General features: G+C 42.3%; 1 protein-coding gene across 3 annotated transcripts in view; it reads right to left on the bottom strand.

Moving 5' to 3' along the window:
- Nucleotides 1-3,852: 3,852 nt before the first annotated feature.
- GRHL2 (grainyhead like transcription factor 2) overlaps nt 3,853-18,093 on the bottom strand; it is a 143,469-nt gene continuing 129,228 nt past the window's right edge. For all 3 annotated transcript variants that reach the window (XM_079106956.1, XM_079106954.1, XM_079106955.1), the window contains exons 15-16: nt 8,933-8,997; nt 3,853-6,861 (exon numbers count right to left, since the gene is read on the bottom strand). In XM_079106956.1, coding sequence (XP_078963082.1) covers nt 6,747-6,861; nt 8,933-8,997 — 180 coding nt within the window. In that variant the 3' untranslated portion in view covers nt 3,853-6,746. The remainder of the gene's footprint in view (nt 6,862-8,932; nt 8,998-18,093) is intronic.

The raw sequence follows: 18,093 nt of genomic DNA, 5'->3' as shown, positions 1-18,093 counted from the left end.
CTACCCTGATGCCCTAGCCTGAATTTGTACTTAGAGAGGTTCCAGGTTTGAATTTTGACCTCCTCGTGGGTATCATTTCTACCCCAGAGACAAAGACCTATCCAAAAGCTTTCTTGGTCTGTGGGGTTTTCTTGCTTTCTTTCCATGATAGCCTTTACTTTCTTCCCATTTCCTTTCTGTTCTCAAACGGAGTCCAAACATTAGGCACAACAGAAGGAGAATCTAACCAGATGTGGTGGCACATGCCTATAGTCCCAGCAACTCAGAAGACAGAGGCAAGAGGATTGCAAGTTTGAGGCCAGCATCAGCAACTTAGGGAGGCCCTAAGCAACTTAGTGAAAACCTATCTCAAAAAAAAAAAAAAAAAAAAAAAAAAAGATCTGGGGAGATGTGGATCAGTGGTAAATCATCCCTGGGTTCAATCCCTGCTACTCCCCCCTGCCAAAAAAAAGAAAGACAATCTGAGGCAACCTCCTCTTCAGTGGATCTGGGTAAACCTAAGAAAATGAATGCTCCTCTCTCTTCTCGGTCTCTCAGTCTAAGAAGATTTAGTGGAAGAGATGACATGATGCAGAGTCTACACCTCCAAAGCCATTCCAATGAAGATGTTTAGGTTTTGTAGCTGTCTTTGGCTTGCTTCCATCTCAGAAAGTCAGTACAGTAAAAGAGAGGGGCTACTAATTTGCTAACTTGAGTGTCAAGTGCCTCCTGGACCAAGGAGACCTTGTGTGGCATTGAGTTGGGTATGGATAATACCAATCATTTATGCTGGTGATGGTGAAAATGTATATTTTAGTCAACTTTTTCATTGCTGTGATCAAAAGACCAGCAAGAAGAATATAGAGGAGGAAAACCTTATTTTGGCTCATGGTTTCAGAGTCTTAGTTCATAGAATGTCAACCCAGTAGCTCTGGGCCCAAGGTGAGGCAGAACAACATGGTGGAAGAGTATGGTGCAGGAAAGCAGCTCAGGACATGGCAACAACAGGAAGCAGAGAGATGGCCTCACTAGAGAGAAAATAAAACCCCCAAAGGCAAGCTCCTCCAATCATACCATCCCTCCCTATGGTTATCACCCAGTTAAACACACACTCATAGTTTTACCTAGGAAAATTGTTGCACCATCTCACACATGAGGGACACCTCATATCTAAACCACAAAAAGGTGGCTGGGAGCTTCCAATCTGATGAGGAGCCTGCATACCAGCATCCTGGCAATTTTTAGCACATTTCCAAATCTAAGGCTCCCATTTCCAGGGTATTAGACCAATGTCCCAACCCAACCTCAGTTGATTCAAGGATGGAAGGAACCCACCAGCTGAGGTGGAATCAGAGTTCTCTCCATCAAGGTGAGATCTTCCCTCGGAAGAAATGGAGATGCTTCCCATGTGCATCTATTATGGACAGGTGTGTGCTCCATACGTCCTAAAATTTTCTAGTTTTGAGGTTGTTGAAGAAAACAAGAGAAAGAGCATTGAGTCCTGTATTTTTCAAGTTGGTAGAATATAAAATTCACTTAAAATATAAAGATTGTCATTGCATGGGGGAGAGCTATTCAGGCCAAGGGTATTACCAAGGACTTAACTCAGTTCTAGCAGACTTCTCTACAATTGAATCCTGACCTCAACTGCAGGACTTGGACAGGTCCTGGGAATTTACCATACTGGGTGCTCATGTGTAATATACAGCCCAAGACATCCCTGGGGATGCAAACAATGATGGTAGTGTACAGCTAAGTCACAGGTTCAGCTCAGCATGACCAGGGCCTCAAGGAGACTTACTTCATGACTTTCCTCAGTGCTATTCCAGGAATTGGCTGGCATTTTAGAGTTCCCTATAAGAAATGATGAAGGGTTCAAATCATGGGGCACCTGGGTCTGCCAACCTCAACCTTTAATAAATTTTCAACTCAGTTGCCAGTACTCCATGCTCTTAAAGACAAGGAAGTCGATGGACTCTCTCTCCCTCTTTCTCAAGACGTATCTTTCCAATAGCAGCAAGTGAATCACTTCATTGGGCTGATTGAGTATTCAATAGTGTTATGATTTAGATGTGGTATCCCACAAAAGCTCATGTGTGAGACAATGCAGGTTTGGAGGAGAAATGATTGGGTTATAGCCTTAATCTAACCATAAATTAATCCCTCATGTAATTAACTGAGTGGTAATTCAGGAGGGAGGTGGGGTATGGCTGGAGGAAGTGGTTCATTGGGGGCGTGGCTACGGGGTGTATATTTTGTATGTGGAGAGTAAAGACTCTCTTTGCTTCCTGATCACCATGTGAGTTGCTTCCCTCCACCACCCTCTTCTGTTATGATGTTCTGCTTTACCTTGAGCCCCAAGGAATGGAGCTGGCCTTCTATGGACTAAGACCTCTGAAACCATGAGCCCTCAAATAAACTTCTCTACAATTGTGCTGGTCAGATCCTTTAGTCATAGCAGCAAAAAAAGCTGACTAAAATGAATGGTGACCCCAAAGAGGATCAAGCACTATAGTCTTGGAGATGTGGGGAAGAGTCGGGGAGTTATTAGCAAAGTAGTAGGAAACCAAGTTCACAGTTCAGCTGGAATTTTCTATCCAGTCTTAAAAACAGGTGCAAAGTAGCTAACATTTCTGCCCAATGGCAGAGTAGAAGTCAAGTTCTTTTCTGAGTGATGCATGAGTAGCATTTGCTGCTCAGTAAAAACAGAGGTGAAGTTCATCTTTGCTGTCTTTTCACCATGCTCTTCTCTTTGGATGCTTCTGGCTGATCACAGGACCCCAGTACATTGCCTCAAATTCCTGAGTCTCTAAAATTAACCTGTGCACCCATGTAGAGGAGCTTAGAAAGAAATGGATGAAGGATCCCTAGGGACAAAGGGTATTATGGTACCAAGGTGATAGTCCAGGAAACTCACTCAGGGAATGTCCTGGTCCAGGAAGATGGGTGGGGGGGTGGTATACATGACCCAGGGAGAAAACTGCCTCTGGGGAGGGTGGAGACCATTTACATCCCCAAAATCTCAGACAGAGGTGGAGAGCATTTAGACCGCCTAATGAAGTGGTGAAACCCCAGCTCATTGGCCCATTTCTAATCTCATGGTCTCTTTAGAAGGGTGTTCAATCAACAGTCTCCACCCCAGCTTCCTCTGCTATGCCCCTGATCCAAACATAGAGGTTGCTAGAGATGGCATGGGTTGAAATCCATCAGGCAGATATTCTTGGAGGCCAATTTTTAGCCAAGATTTGAAAGCTGAGGACATGGATACTTAGACAGATGGGACATGAGGAAAAACAAAGATGTGTTACATTTTTGGAACAGAGATGCTTTTGGGAGATCATTGTGAACAATGGCTGAAAGAATGTGCATAGTGGTCACCAAGGAAACCCCAATATATGTAGGGAAGGTGCTTTGAGGTATGGATTCTGGGCAAGGGAGGGTCGTGATGTGATTGAGTTTGAGCCACATGGTTTAAGACTCTGTACAAAAAAGTCTGGTTGGATGAACTAAAGAAGCAGGTAGCTTCCGTGGGAAGTTAACAGAGGGACAGTGAATGACGGAACCTACTCCAGCCCAATCGCCCTGGGGACCTGCCCTCCCCATCAAAGACCTCTTGATGTCTTTCACAGCACTCTCCTTCAACCCTGGGGTGGGACAGGTCAGAGAAACTTCAAGAGCACAAGCCTGCTCTGTTGAAGTTCAAGACCTGAAGGTGCTAGAAGCCAAGAACTTTCCCAGGTCACACAGTGACTTCTTTCCAATCAGGCAGAGCCCCGACACCCCTCAGAGAAAACACGAGACCCTGTTGTTTTACTCTTATGTTATGAATATTTATTTTCTTCTTAAAAATGTACAAAAAATAAAATAACTGTATTTATAGTTTATAGATTCCCCCTCTCCCATTTACAAAACTATTAAGTTACATTTACCTTTTTTTTTTTTTTTTTTAACATTGGAGCAAATTGTACATAAGACAGTCTCCCTTGCTTGTCTTTAAGAAAGGGCCATTCTTAGAATTTGGCACAAACCCTCTATTTTGGTTGCATCTTCATGATTTTAAATAAGAAGAAAAATAAACATTTGATTCATTTCACACTTCCCAAGGTTCTGGACTGGGACATGCCTTAGTCTTTCAGGAACCAATTCTAAGATGACACCCGACTTCATTTTTCTGTTGGTCCCAATTTCCAAACACTGGTAAATTCTAAACAATTTGGGATGCTTAAGGAAAAACACTTGTTTCACAAGTCCTCATCTTTTATGAATTACAAAAAAAAAAAAAAAGAAGAAGCTTATTTATTTGGGTATGATTATGGGAACAGAAAAGAGGAGGAGGCAAGTTTTCCTATCTTTCTGGAGTGTTTCTGCTTGGGAGACGTGCTCATCAAAGCTCTGCTTACACAGCGAGGCTGACATGGAAGCTAATGACCAGTCACTCTGAGAATGCAGAGGGAGTGGTCGGATGGGACCTGACGTGCCGCACCACTCTTTGGTGGCATTGGCCTCATATTTTTAGCCTGGCAATGGCCACCCTAGTGACTGCTCAGGGACTTAGGACAAATACAAAGCCTTTTTAATTCATTTTCTGTCTAGAATGAGACCAGTAAATAGGGGTTGGAGAGAGGCGGGAGTGTAGCCTGTCAGGTGCCACAGATTTGGCCTTTTCCCTACTCTGGCGTTCTATGTTCCAACCATCAGTCCTGCCAATCATGCTGGAAATGATTCCTAGCCCACGGAGCATGGCAAGTGCATAGTACGCTGTGTATTTCCAATGTTGAATCTGTTCATCTCAGAACAGAGCCCCATTAATACCCAGGATGGTCCCTAAGCTGCAGGTCCAGTATGTGGCAGCTGGAGTGTATGTAGGATGAGGGAACAGAATGGAGCAGAGCTGAACCCAGCATGCAAACCTTTGGCACCACTGGGATGGGTAACATGTCGAGGAAACACATGATAAAGTGCCCCCTTACCACCCCTGGGATCCTCTTGGGCATGACGTCTGCTCTCCATTCCATTCCATTCCATTCCTCTGTAGCCTCAAGGAGCAATAGATGGGCTACAGGCAGCCCGCCCTCCTGCTCTGGGCCTCAGAGGCATGAGGGGAGAGGGCAGGAGCACTGAGCATGGGACCTGCAGGTAAGACGTCAAAGTGCTTTACGAACAAATCTGAACCTTTATGCGGAGTTTGTCCTACATCTGGGCCTTGGGTGTGGCTACAAAATCTAGTGCTTCAGCCTACAAACCCATAAACCCCTACCCGTGCCCTCTAAGAGAAGAGTGGCCCACAGCGATGCATCCTTCTCTGGGTTCAAGCTCTGGTCTTTCTCCTCTTCACCTCCCATGGCACGTGCAGAGGGGACAAGGCCTCCTCTCTCCCAGTCTCCTCCTGAGCCTGGCATCAGAAGAGCCAGGGTTCCTGGGGCTTTCTTGCTAACTCACTCAGTTCCTCAAAAACTCACACCCAGAAGCAGCGGCAGATAATCCCTCCCTTTCCAGTCTTCAAGCACAGGAGGAAGCCCGGGCCTGCAATTCAGAGCTGAGCTGTTGGCACGACTCTCAGCACTGCAGTTGGGCTTTTAAAGGGGCCACTTGAGATGAAGGACATGCTTGTAAACTGTGAGGCACTACATAGTGTCCAGGAGTCTTAGGATGGCCAAGGAGCTTTGTAGCAGGCTCCAGTGACGGGGCCCTTTGAAAACCCCTGCACAGTCTCTCCACAAAGCTCAGGCTGTGCCCATACCAAAGCCAGAGAAGAAGTTAGGACCTCAGACAATATGGTCTTTCCTGCAAGAGAGCTCAAAGGAAGAGTCCAGCATGGCATATCGGCATGAGACATACACTGTGGCCTCAAGGGGAAGTCATGCCCACAGACAGGGCACTCTCTTTGGGGATGGGCAACAAGTCTCCCCAGACGTGCCCAGTGGAATATCCATCTTGGTACTGGGCATAGTCACCAAACACCTCAAAGGCCACGTCCCTAGCCCAGCATGCGTCAACAGGTGCAGAGGCAGAAAGCTCTGAGTCTCGGGGTGTGTGCCTCTCCTAGGCCAGTGGCATTAAACATGCCCACACACCACAGGTAAAATATATTATTGCAATATTATAAACAATATGTACATGACCGTCTGGCATATTGTCTGTGTTCCTTCCCCCCTACATGGTAGCTGAATGTCCTCTGGGATAAGGCCCAGTGGTCACTTGCTGGGATCCCCTGGAGGTGTTTAGCAAGATGGCCTTCCCCAGAGCAACCTAAAGGTTTTTAACCAGGGAGAGGGCATCCTTCTCTTACCCCACCTGTGACGACTTCATCAAGAAGGAGCTTACTTTGTCCAGCCACTCCAGAGACATAGAGGAGAGAAAGAAGGAGCAAGGACTTTTCAGACTCTTTGGGATGAGTGGATTGGTTGTGTTTCTCTTGAAAGGGGACTCTGGACGGTCTCATATGGAGCCAGCAGTGACCTGTAGAGTCCCAGTGGGCCTGAACTCCAGGCTCTGGAAAAAGGTGGGCAATAAATAAGGACCCACAGGCCCAAGGCAGCTTCCTGAGGGGTGCAGGCTTCGGCCATACAGGGTGAGCTGGTGGATGGGTCCAGCACTCTGACAATCAGCGGAGACTTTGGCCTCGCCCGGCTTCCCAGAGCAGTCTTGTAACAGCAGGTACGAGATGGGTGAGATGGGCCTCTGGGTTCTGGGGCAGCAGGGGGCCCCATCTCTCCCAGGGAGGAACATGCCGAGAGCTCCTGCCAAGGGGACGCTGAGCTCAGAGCTCAGATCTCCATGAGTGTGATCTTGAAGCCTTCCACCATGCTCTCCATGTTGAGGATGAAGGTATCCTCGTTGGAGTAGTGCTCAATGATGTTGTCGTCCATGTTCACCAAGATGCTGCCAAGGGGACAGGGGTGGGGTAGGAAACAGACACTGTGAACAGCGGGCTCAGTGTAAGGGTGAGCTGCAGGCTGGGGGCTCTCTTAGCCTTTCTTTTGCAAAGGAGGCTGAGAGGGGTGGAAGAGAGAGAGGACAAGGCCAGGAAAGACCCTCATTTTCTTTTGTTTCCCCACAACCCTGTTTGAGGAAAGCAAAACCTCAATTTCTTAGAATGATCCTCATGGTTCCTGATTAATCAGGACCTGGTAGAGTACTGAGTGCAATTCAGTCCAGTCCTCCTGCTTGATAGATTACTAAAGTAAGGCTCAGAGAATTTAGCAGAGACAGAAGTCACAGAGTTAGCTACAGACCGAACCCCAACCTGAATAGCTAGACTTCCTATCTGTTTTCATTAAGCCATATGGCCTCTGCTCTTAGCAAGGAAAGAAAAATAAACATATGCAGCTGCCCTTTGTTGAATACCTAACATGTGTCTGTGTATCAGAGATCTCCTATTTAATAGTCATGGCAACCTAAAAGGTAGGTTTTATCATCACCACTTGCAAAGGAGAAACTGAGCTCAGTGAGGGGCAACCATTTCCCCAAGTTTATCCCCCTGGTGCATGGCTATCCTAGGTTTTGAAATTCGCTTTGCCTCATTCAGAATCTCTTACTTCACCTCATGTGACTTAGTCCTTGGCAAACTACCCCTGGTGGACTTAGTTCTAAGAAAACAAACAACTTCCAGAGTCTATCCATGATTTAGAAGTCCTTAAGTCAGTCTCATTTTTGGAAGTCAGACAGATCTTAGTCTGAGAATGAACCATGAACTCTATTATTTTGCAGCTAGGTGTCATCAGACAAGCTGTTTAGACTTTTGAAGTCTCCATTTATTCTTTTGCAAAAATAAGAACCATCCAGTTATAGAAGGTTGTTGATGGAATACAAGCATTTAGCTCAGGGCCATAAGCACACTCTGTTACTATCAGCAGCACAAACATCTGCACTGAGGATTTCTGCACAGCAGTAGGACTTGAAATATCACTCAAAGGAATATACCCAGTCTATTGCATTGACCTCAGACAGAATTATAATGTGTACTTTTGTGAGCTTTCCAATGAAAGTTCAAGTTGAAGGGGTTTCCTGCTTGACTCCCAATAAGCCAGAGCTCTAACACTCAGAAAGCCTGAGAATCCCACATTATCCATTTCCTTTATGAAAGAGGCCTAGAAAAGAATTTAAAGACCTATTTCCTGCTTTCATAGGAAAATAGCTGCAGGAATAGAGTCAGTGGGGACACTGTCCTGGGATTAAATCCTGTGGCCACTACTCTTCAGACTTCATACAGAGGAAGCCCCAGGCGGGACTCCAAAGTGATAGCAGAATGTGGATGCTCATAGGTACCTGAGCTTTGAGCCACAGACCTGGGTTCAAATCTGTGTTCTACTTACTGAAGATGAGGCCCAGGGCAAGATGCTTTAGAAGCACCTGGCTTAGTTTCCTCAACAGTAAACTAGAGGTGATAACATAGTTCTACCTCAGAATAGCAAAGAGCAAATAGAGGAACGCATTGTAAAGCACTTAGCAGAGGACCCAGAACCTACTTCATGCCCAATAATAAGAACTATGGATTTGAACATCAAGAACAAGCAAGTCCAAGGATGCTTTGAGAACATTTTGTTAATGATTACCTTGGAAAATTTCCCTATGTCCTGGACCACTTTTTGTTCCCAGCCTGAAACCAACCCTGAGAGCCATGTGTGACTGCCCATGAACTTCACTCTTCTCAGAGGGATGACTCTGTGGTTCTCTCAGTGTCCTTACCACCTCCAGACCCCTCTAGTCCACCCGCTAATCCTGCCATTGGAGTAGGGCATCTCGGCTACCATCATGACCCTGTGATCTCTTCCTCCCTTGTTAAAGATCTTTGAAATGCACTGCGCTCACAGGCTGCTCTGCAGTCCTTTAGAAGGACACCATTTTTATAAAAGATGGATGACAAGTAACAAAAGATAAAAGCCATTTTAAAAAATGCATCATGCAGACTTGTCTGATGTGCAAGTTCATTTAAGTTCAGTTTCTTTCTTACCCTTTTTTGCTTTTCTTGTACAGCTTTGCTATCTTCTCCACGGGCAGCCCGTACTTCTCAGAGATCTATAACACCAACAAGAAGAGAGATGAAGTGGAGTGTGAGTGGAAGCAAGGGAAGAGGTTCCAACTTCCCTCTCTTGGACATTTTCCTGAGCACAGCATGGTCTTGACTCATGAGTTAAATCCTCGAAACACTCATAAGTTTTCCATTTGAACAGACCTTAATTATTCAATGAAAGGTTCGGCCACTTGGAGTTTGAATCAATGATAAAAGTGGCATTTCAGATCAGTCAGGAAAAGATGGGCTCAAATCACTATGCTGGATTAGGTAGATAGCCATACAGAAAAAAAATATAACAAGTTAACTTTGACTCTTTCTTTATTCCTTATATCAAAATAAATTTCAAGTGGATCAAAGATTTATATATGAAACACAAAACTATAAAACCAGGAGTAAATTCTTTATGTAATTATCATCTTAAAGTAAGGAAGTTTTTTCTAAACGAGACCTGAAACCTGGGGTAAAAAAGTTAAAAGGTTAAAAAGCAACAGAATTTTAAATACCTGTATATAAAAACCACTGTAAAACAACTAACAGCGACAGATGCAGAACCAACATTAAGTTAAAAAGAACTGCAAATCAAGAAAAAATAAATAAACTAACAATTCAATGGGAAAAAAAGAAAATAACGTGAACAACTCAGAAAAGCAGTTCATAGAAGAAAAATATAACCAGACAATAAACTTATGAAAAAATGCAACACTGCCCTCACAATTTACAATTTTTGAATTAAAGCAATAGTAGGATACTATTTTTAATTTATCAGACTAACAAAAATTAAAAAACAATTAGTAATACAGTATCAGTCAGAGTATGAGAAATGACAACTCTTGTATTCTGTAGACAGGAGAAGAACAAGTTCAACCTTTTGGGAAAGAAATGTGGCAGAAACTATCAAAATTTATATGCATATATCCTTTGACTCATATGATCCATATCTAATAATCTGATCTACAGAAATACATGCAGAAGTATGCAAAGATTTTAAAAAAAATCATTGTCTATAATGGAGAAAACGGCATATAACAAATATTTATTAAGCATTTTGATATCTTCACAATTGAAAACTGCAGTCATTAAAAAACAGGGAAAGTTTTCATATTTTAAAAAATACCCATAACATATTTAATTGAGAGATAAACAAGTTGCAAAACAATGTATATTGTGAAATTCTGTTTGTATTTTAAAAGATATATGAGAGAGATAGAGATTTAGATACAGATTTATTATTTAAAGGCCCCACCAATCTACTTACAGTGGCTACAATTGAAAACTGGACAGAAACCTGTGCTTTGTACAGGTCTGTACTGTTTATTTTCACAATCATTATGTCACTTTTATAAATACGAAGTAGAAATTGAGAGATGGATTCTGGGAAGACCTGTCCCAAATACCTGCCATGTCCTTTCCTCTCCCCCAGTGTCCAGTGGGGCTCACAGATAGTTGAGGCAGGTGAGCACTGGGACTTGATTAGTGGAAAGTCTCCCAGAGTCTAGAAAAAGAGGCTGAAGAACTCTAGGAGGAACTTTAGATTACGTAGAGGGAAATGAAATGGGGGGGGGGGGGGGCGGTATGAAAATGGTGGAATGAGACCGACATCGTTACTCTATGCACATATATGATTACACAAATGGTATGAATCTACATTGTGCACAGCCATAGAAACGAAATGATGTACCCCATTTGTGTACAATGAATCAAAATGCAGTCTGTAAAAAATAATTTTTTTTTTTTAAATCTGGAAAAAAAAAAAAAAAAAAAAGAAAAGAAAATTGAGACTACTTTGGATCTTGGGAAGAGCTTATTCTCCAGAGAATCACAGGTTCCCACTCTTCCCAGCATGTAGAACTTCTTCCCCCGCAATATACATAGAAGGAGCAGAATAGCTGGCTGAGGGCTGGGGAGGGCAGAGAAGTGGACAATCAGCACCCCTGCCTGTCACACACCACTATTTTGTCACTGATGAGGTTCCCCCACAACCACACCTAAGCCCAAATGAGTCAAGTGTGAAGAAGAGCACATCCAAGTGAGCCCTGTAGGCAGTGAAGAAAATCCACAAAACTTATGTAGGAGGCATCCATTTGAGAACAACATAAAAGCGCACTTAAGAAGACTACGGAAGAACAGTTAGGAAGAACGCCTATGAAGTACACGTGTGCAAAAATTCCAATCTAAAAATATGACCAGTGAATTAAAATATTTAAAACTTCAGGAAATAAATTGGAGGCTAGGTGGTAAGTTCAACAAACCAAATATTGTTAGGAAAAATCAAGTTAAAAATAATCTCAAAATGCGAAGCAGAACTAGACAGAAATCATGAAGGAAAAGAGACTTGAAGAATAGTCATCTACAATATGAAAATCATCTTAGAGAAGAAACAGATGGAAAGGAGGAAATAATTAAACAAATAATAGAAGAGAGACCCATGTTTCTGGATAAAAGTTGTGGTGGGGGGAGGTCTCCTGAATCCCAGGGGAGATCAGTGAGAAAAGATTCAGACATCTGGTCACTCTGAAAAGAAAACTTTCTAGAACCTTCCAAAGGGAGAGAAAAAGTTACAAAAGATAAACCTAGCTTCACTCTTCTTATTGGCAACACTAGAAACTAAAGGACATTGGAATAATCCAATACCTACAGATTACAGCAAAGAAAAAAAAAAACAAAACAGGAAGGACTTCCCCTATGACTTCCTCCTAAGAATATCCCCTATGAAGCTATCCCTCACTTGTTAAGGTGAAAGAATGATCTTTAAGAAGTGCAAGGATTCTGAGAGTGTTCCACCCAGACATCTCAATTGAGGAAAATACAAAATAACTATCTGAACAGAAATGCATCAGACTTCAAAGTAGATAAAGGGGGAGAAAACAAGAAATCAGTGTTGTGCCATGAAATTTGATTACCCAGATTTAGAATGTGAAATACGAGTGCTAAATAAGGATTCTTGAAGTAAGAAGGACACAATGCATAGAAAAATCTAACCATTTCCCAGATAAAAAGTATTAAACAGATTTTGGCAAAATCTAGGAAGTTGGGAATTTGTGGAGACAGTGGAGCCATTTCTGTGGGCTCATCTTGTCAGTGGGTAGGAAAAGGGAGAAATGAAAGCTCTAAAAGTTTCATGGAGAGTTGGGTCTTGGTGTAGAAAAGAATTGGAATTTCATTTTCAAATAAAATAAATAAGGAAAAGGGATTGAAACAATTTAGGAAAAGTGGGGGGAAACTTTTAAGTCAAAAAAAGCAAAAACCCAAAAATTCATCCACATGCAAAATGAGAAAGTAAAAGGAAACCACAACATGAAAAGTAAATAAACGAACAAAAAGATGGAAGGAATAAAATCAAATACATTGGTCATTACGCCAAATGAAAACAAACTTCATTTGTCCAGTAAAAGCCAGAATGTGTGAGTATGTGAAAAAAGAAAATAAATAATAAATAAAGGGAAGAAGAATAAAAAGACCAATTGCATGCTCTTTGAAAGGAAACCATGAAATAAAATGTGATAAAGTCAAGGTGGATGAACAGCCACAGCAAACAAAAGCCAGTGAAGAAAGTGGGAGGAAGGAGATTAAAATTAGACAAAATGTAAGGTAAGGCTGAGGAGGTAGGAAGCGGCATGATGTCGCAACAAAAAACACAGTCTGTGGGAAAAGTTCAGCAATCATGAAACTTTCTATATCCAACAGCATAGCACTGAAGCCAAAACTGCAACAGATGTAGAGAAAGTTTTAAAATATACAATTAAGTAGGGAAACTTCTTTTCTATAGTTCTTTTAGAATTGGATTATGATTCAATAAAATGGGAATAAAATTTTTTTAAATTATCAGAAATGTCTACCCTCTGGGGGATACTATTACATGACTGTGTTGGTCAGTTTTGGGTCACTGTGACCAAAATACTCGACAAGAACAATTTAGAGGAGAAAAAGTTTGTTTGAGTTTCGTGGTTTCAGAGGTTCAGTCTGTGGTCAGTGGACGTCATTGCTCTGAGCCTGAGGTAAGGCAGGCAGAAGGGCTTGGCAGAGGAAAACTCAGCTCATGGCAGCCAGGAAGGAGCAAAAGCCAGAGAGAAGAAGGAGTCAGGGTCAGATACAGTCCAAGGCCACACAGCCAGTGACCTACCTACTCCAACCATGCCCTGCCAGCCTACTGTTACCACCTAGTAGTTCATTCAATTACTAATCCATCAAAATGATTAATCCACTCCTGAGTTTATAACTCTCAGAATCTGAGTTTTTCACCTCTAACATTGCTACATTGCCTAACATGTGAGTTCTTTGGGGGACATTTTTAGATCTGAGCCGTAACAATTACCCGGACTACAGAGCAGCACACCTTCTCTTCCTTAGAAACTCAAATCCCTGTAGTAACTGCTCGGGAAGATGTTAAGTCATATCTCCCTAAACTAACACGAAAGAGTTTCTTTTAATATCTCAATGTTTCCACATCTGGTAAGACACTCAATAATGTAGAGTTGACCCGGCTTTCATCACTCTTCCCCAAAGCTCCCTTTGGAAAAATTTCGATTTCCTCTTTTCCTCTCATGTTGGCCCCTGTACTGTTTATCACATCTCCTGGTGCCCATACTTACACATGCAAATTAAAAGGGACCAGCCAAGGCAAGTTGACTCTGCACCCTTAGGGTTTTGAGTGAAGCCTTGTGAAGGGATGCAGGAAGCCCTGGATGTAGACAATTCTCAAGAATGAACTCACTAGTCATCCACTCCCTGGGGTTCTAGAACCACTCAGTTAACAGAGCTGGTGCCTAGGAAATATGTTTGAGAAGAAAGATCAATCTGCTTCCACATTATTTTTGGAGCTATTTCCTCAGCATGGCTGGTCTCAGTCATGGCTTCTTAACCTGAGGTCTACCGGTGACCAAGAGTATGTACATGAACTTGAGTGGGAAAACATATATCCTTATTTCCACTAACTTCAACCTGCAATTTAGCATTTTCCTTCCATCATGACATATAGCAATATTGGCAGTGCCTGTGTCTTGTTGCCAATGGAAATCACAGATATTTATATGTCATATTAGAATTCTGCAGATATTTCAAAATATTGATTACATTCATCCAACACACTATGAAATTATAGTAGTTATTAGCCCACCATAGACCATGATATTTAATGCATAAGTAAGGAGTACATCTATTCCTATATCACAAACATGCTTTTTATTATTTTGATGACTGTATATCAATATAATTGGTTTCTTTTACAATCCTATGTATCTTATTTTATATACTTAAAACCTTATTCTGAAAAGGGTCCATGGATTTCACCAGATTGCCAAAGGCATCCATTTTCTCAAAAAGGTAAGAAGCTCTAAAAAATATATTTTGCTGTATAGAAGGGCTTGCTGTGTGCTCAGAATCTCTGGGATTCATGTTATTAGTACCCAATTGGTATTCTGACTTGGTTGGCCTCTAATAGTTGGTTTTTTGAACTTGGGTTAGTGTCACTTGGAACTCCTTTTTTCAATGCAAATGGAAAAATGAAATAAAATTTTCTACTCAGCATCAACAGTCATATATATGTGTGTGTATGTGTGTGTGTGTGTGTGTGTGTGTGTGTGTATGTGTGTGTTTATATAAAATCTGTTTGTTCTGAAAGAGAAGCGTACTAATTCTTGGGTCTTCTCTTTTCAGAGATTTGACTCTCAGCTCCCCAAAGCATGAATAAAAATACCTTGAATCACAAATCATTTAATAAGAGTCAAAACTAGACAAAAGGCATATAACGTGCACAATTCCAGCTTCTACTTGGGTCTGCTGAGAGCAGCAGCATTCACCGAACATTTACTACGTGCCCAGCACCCAGGCATGAAGAGCTCTGCGTCTGTTAATCCTCACACTGTTAGGATGCAATAGGTACTTTCAAGAAAGCGTTTTGTGTCTCAGAAGAGGAAACTGAAGCTTCTAGTCATTAAGGAACTTTCTCAGGTCCCTCAGCTAGTAAGTGTCAGGGATAGGATTTAAAAGGGAATTACCTGGCCGTCTGGTTTCAGATTCTGAACTCTTAGAGAAAATGGGCATCTGTTAGAACAGTTTGGGAGCAAGATTCATGGACCCTAGCCAGACCCTGGCAAAGCTAAAACAGGTGCCTGCAGAAGGCCAGGTCTGCTTTCCACGTAGTCATCAAAGGTGCTGACAACATGCCACCCTGAGATGACATTCTCTGCCTCCATGCAAGGCAGAGAGGTGTGCTTTGCCAAATTCAGAACCTGGAAAGAAGTGAGACAGTGCAGGAGGTTGTGTGGCAGAAGCTGGCCCTCCATCGGGGGGTTACAGAGGCTTTCTTCTGCCCAGGGCCTGGATGAGATCACCCAGCACCCCTCCCTTCTATGCATGGAAAATGTACTACTGGATAGTTCTGTCATGGGGTGATTAGGAGTGCTTAGATATTTCCCTCGTTTATTCAAGTAGTCTGAGCTGAGCAAACTTTTAAAATAATTTTTAGAAACCCATTATCAATATGTGTAAAGACCCCAAAGACATCCTGAACACCCAGGAGGGTCCTGGATCCTGGATACATCTCATCACTGTGTTACTGGTTGTCTCATGATTTATAATTATTAGAAATCTATTTTGTGGAGAATTTCTGCCCAACAACTTTATAACGTGATAGTAGAAGATAGAGACTCCCATCCATTTCGCTAGCATGGGATTCACCTCACAAAGCCAATTCCTTTCACCTGGAGTTATAAGCTGTTCCACATGGACCTGTAAATGCACATTAAGAAAGCCAGGGAGTTTTGCTTGCAAACACTTCCCAGGAGGCTACATTTGACCCATCAGGAGCTCCAGGGAGGATAGGTTGTCACCTGCACACACGAAGGACTCACTCAGGTAATTAAGTGGTGCCAATGAAGCCACAAGTGACCTTTTCCTTTGACTAGCTTCTTGAAGAGAACATAGCTTTCACCATAACATTTCTACCACTTTTTTTTTTGGGGGGGGGGGGTGCTGGGGAATCGAACCCAGGGACTTGTGTTTACAAGGCAAGCACTCTACCAACTGAGCTATATCCCCAGCCCTGCAGTTCTACTACTTTCTCTGGCCCTTTCAGCTTGGAGGAATGGCAGTCTGCCTCTTCAGCTCAGCGCTCACATCTCCCACTATGCATGTTTATGTACACTCAGAGAATTTCTGTGGACTACTTGAAGCATCAAGCACATGAGCTCATTTAATTCTTGCACCAAGTCTATATCCTTTTTTATTATCCTCATAATATCTCTCTTATTATTATTCTCATTTCAGAAATGATGGCACTGTGATATCAAGGCATTGTGTAACTTGCTCGAGGTCATATCACTTCTAAGTGGCAGAATCAGGGTCTGAACTCAGCCACAGGCTTGTGTGGAATTAACTACCATGCACTATGATTCTTGCCCAAATACTTACTATTGCCCAATTTTTTCCTTTAGTCATTGTGAGCATGCCTTGGAATGTTTATTCTCCTTGTAATATTTTCACATATGGACTATCCCTAAGTGGATTTACGTTGTTTGAGGGCTTAAGTTGGCTCCACCATTTGGGGGAGCTGTCAGACCTTGGGAAGCCCCCTCCCATTCTCAGACTCTGTTTGCACATCTGAGAAGTGGCAATGACAGTATTTACTGGCCATGCTCACAGGGGTTGTTAAATGAAGTGGTGCGTGTGAAGATCATGCCACCCACCCACTCAGCATGGTGGCACGTGGTGACAGACGCTGGTGCAGTCAACAAATATTTATACTCAAGAGTCTGGGGATATACAGCAGACAATAAGAGACACAGCCCTGACTTCATGAACTTTATATTTTATTGGGGGAAAGAGAAACAATGAATGTCCAACAAACATTAAAGATGTCAGGCTGAAGTTAAACAAAGCAGTAAGAAGACAGAGAGTGATGGAAATGCTATTGATGAAGGTGGTCTGGAAAGGCCCACTGATACTGCCACAATGTGAGCAGAGACCTGAAAGAAGCAAGCCCTGCTGACATGGAGGAAGAGCCCTCATGACAGAGGAGAAGGGAAATGCAAAGGCCCTGAGGTATGAGTGGCTTTGCTGGGCTTGAGGATGAGCAAGGAGTTACAGAAGTACAACTCATAATTTATAAAATTATAAAGTCACTCCGAAATGCAAAGAAAAGAAAGAAAAAAAAAAAAAAAAAGGGAAAAATTCACCACCATGACTGTCACCACCAAATCCTTTACTTTAAAATTTTAAGTGTAATTATAACAATAAAGAAGCTAAAGTGAATCATCACCAATGTTACCTGGATGACTTGACTGACATGATATCAAGCATGCAGATAAAAAAGAAAACTAGTCTATTTTCTCCACATGATACCAAGCACAAAACTATTCAGTAACTTCTGATGGATTTTTTTTTTTTTTTTTTTTCCTATCTCGGTATCTAGAGTCTTATGGATAATGAAGGTTTTTCTGGCAGGTGAAATGAAGGTATGAAAGGTTCAAGGTCATTAAATAAGAAGAATCATTTGGTCTGTCCTACAGAAAAAGGACTACATTTGGCACAGATCAAGTAACAGTTCCAACTCTTTTTGTGGTTCAGAGTTCTTTTCAAGACAGAAAGAGGCCGAGTACTCATAAAACTATTTTTTTGAGGTAGGCACTATCCACATTTTCCAGGAAGGAAACCAATGAGTCTAAGATTTCGATATTCAAGACTCCCCAGTCCTGATCTGAGTCCCCGTCAGCCAAGCTGCCAGATGGATCCACTCTTCCTCCAACTGCTGCTGGGTCTGCCTGTGGCAGGACATTAATCTCATGTGGTGATCTCAAGGAGAAACCCAAAATATCATCTCTAGGAATAGTGTCTGTTGAGTATAAGAGTACCCCAATTTCTAGATAGCAGAACCACTGCACCCTATAAAGAGGCTTCCAGAACGTAGGGAGTGTGTGTAGGCTTCAGGAACACAGTCACCACCCCCAAACCCTTCACGAATCTGCCTGATGTGGCACCTTCTGACTCAAACCTCAGTTCCCACCTGAAGGAAGGGGGGCAAAACTGTACTATTCTCTCCAGATGACTAATCCACATTTCACAATTTCCAATATGCTTTTTAAAATAAAAAAAATATATATATT

Source organism: Sciurus vulgaris (assembly GCF_902686455.1).
Source record: "Sciurus vulgaris genome assembly, chromosome: 1".
NCBI classification, from domain to species: domain Eukaryota; kingdom Metazoa; phylum Chordata; class Mammalia; order Rodentia; family Sciuridae; genus Sciurus; species Sciurus vulgaris.
The sequence above is the reverse complement of the archived record's forward strand: the minus strand, read 5'-3'. Positions and strand labels throughout refer to the sequence as shown.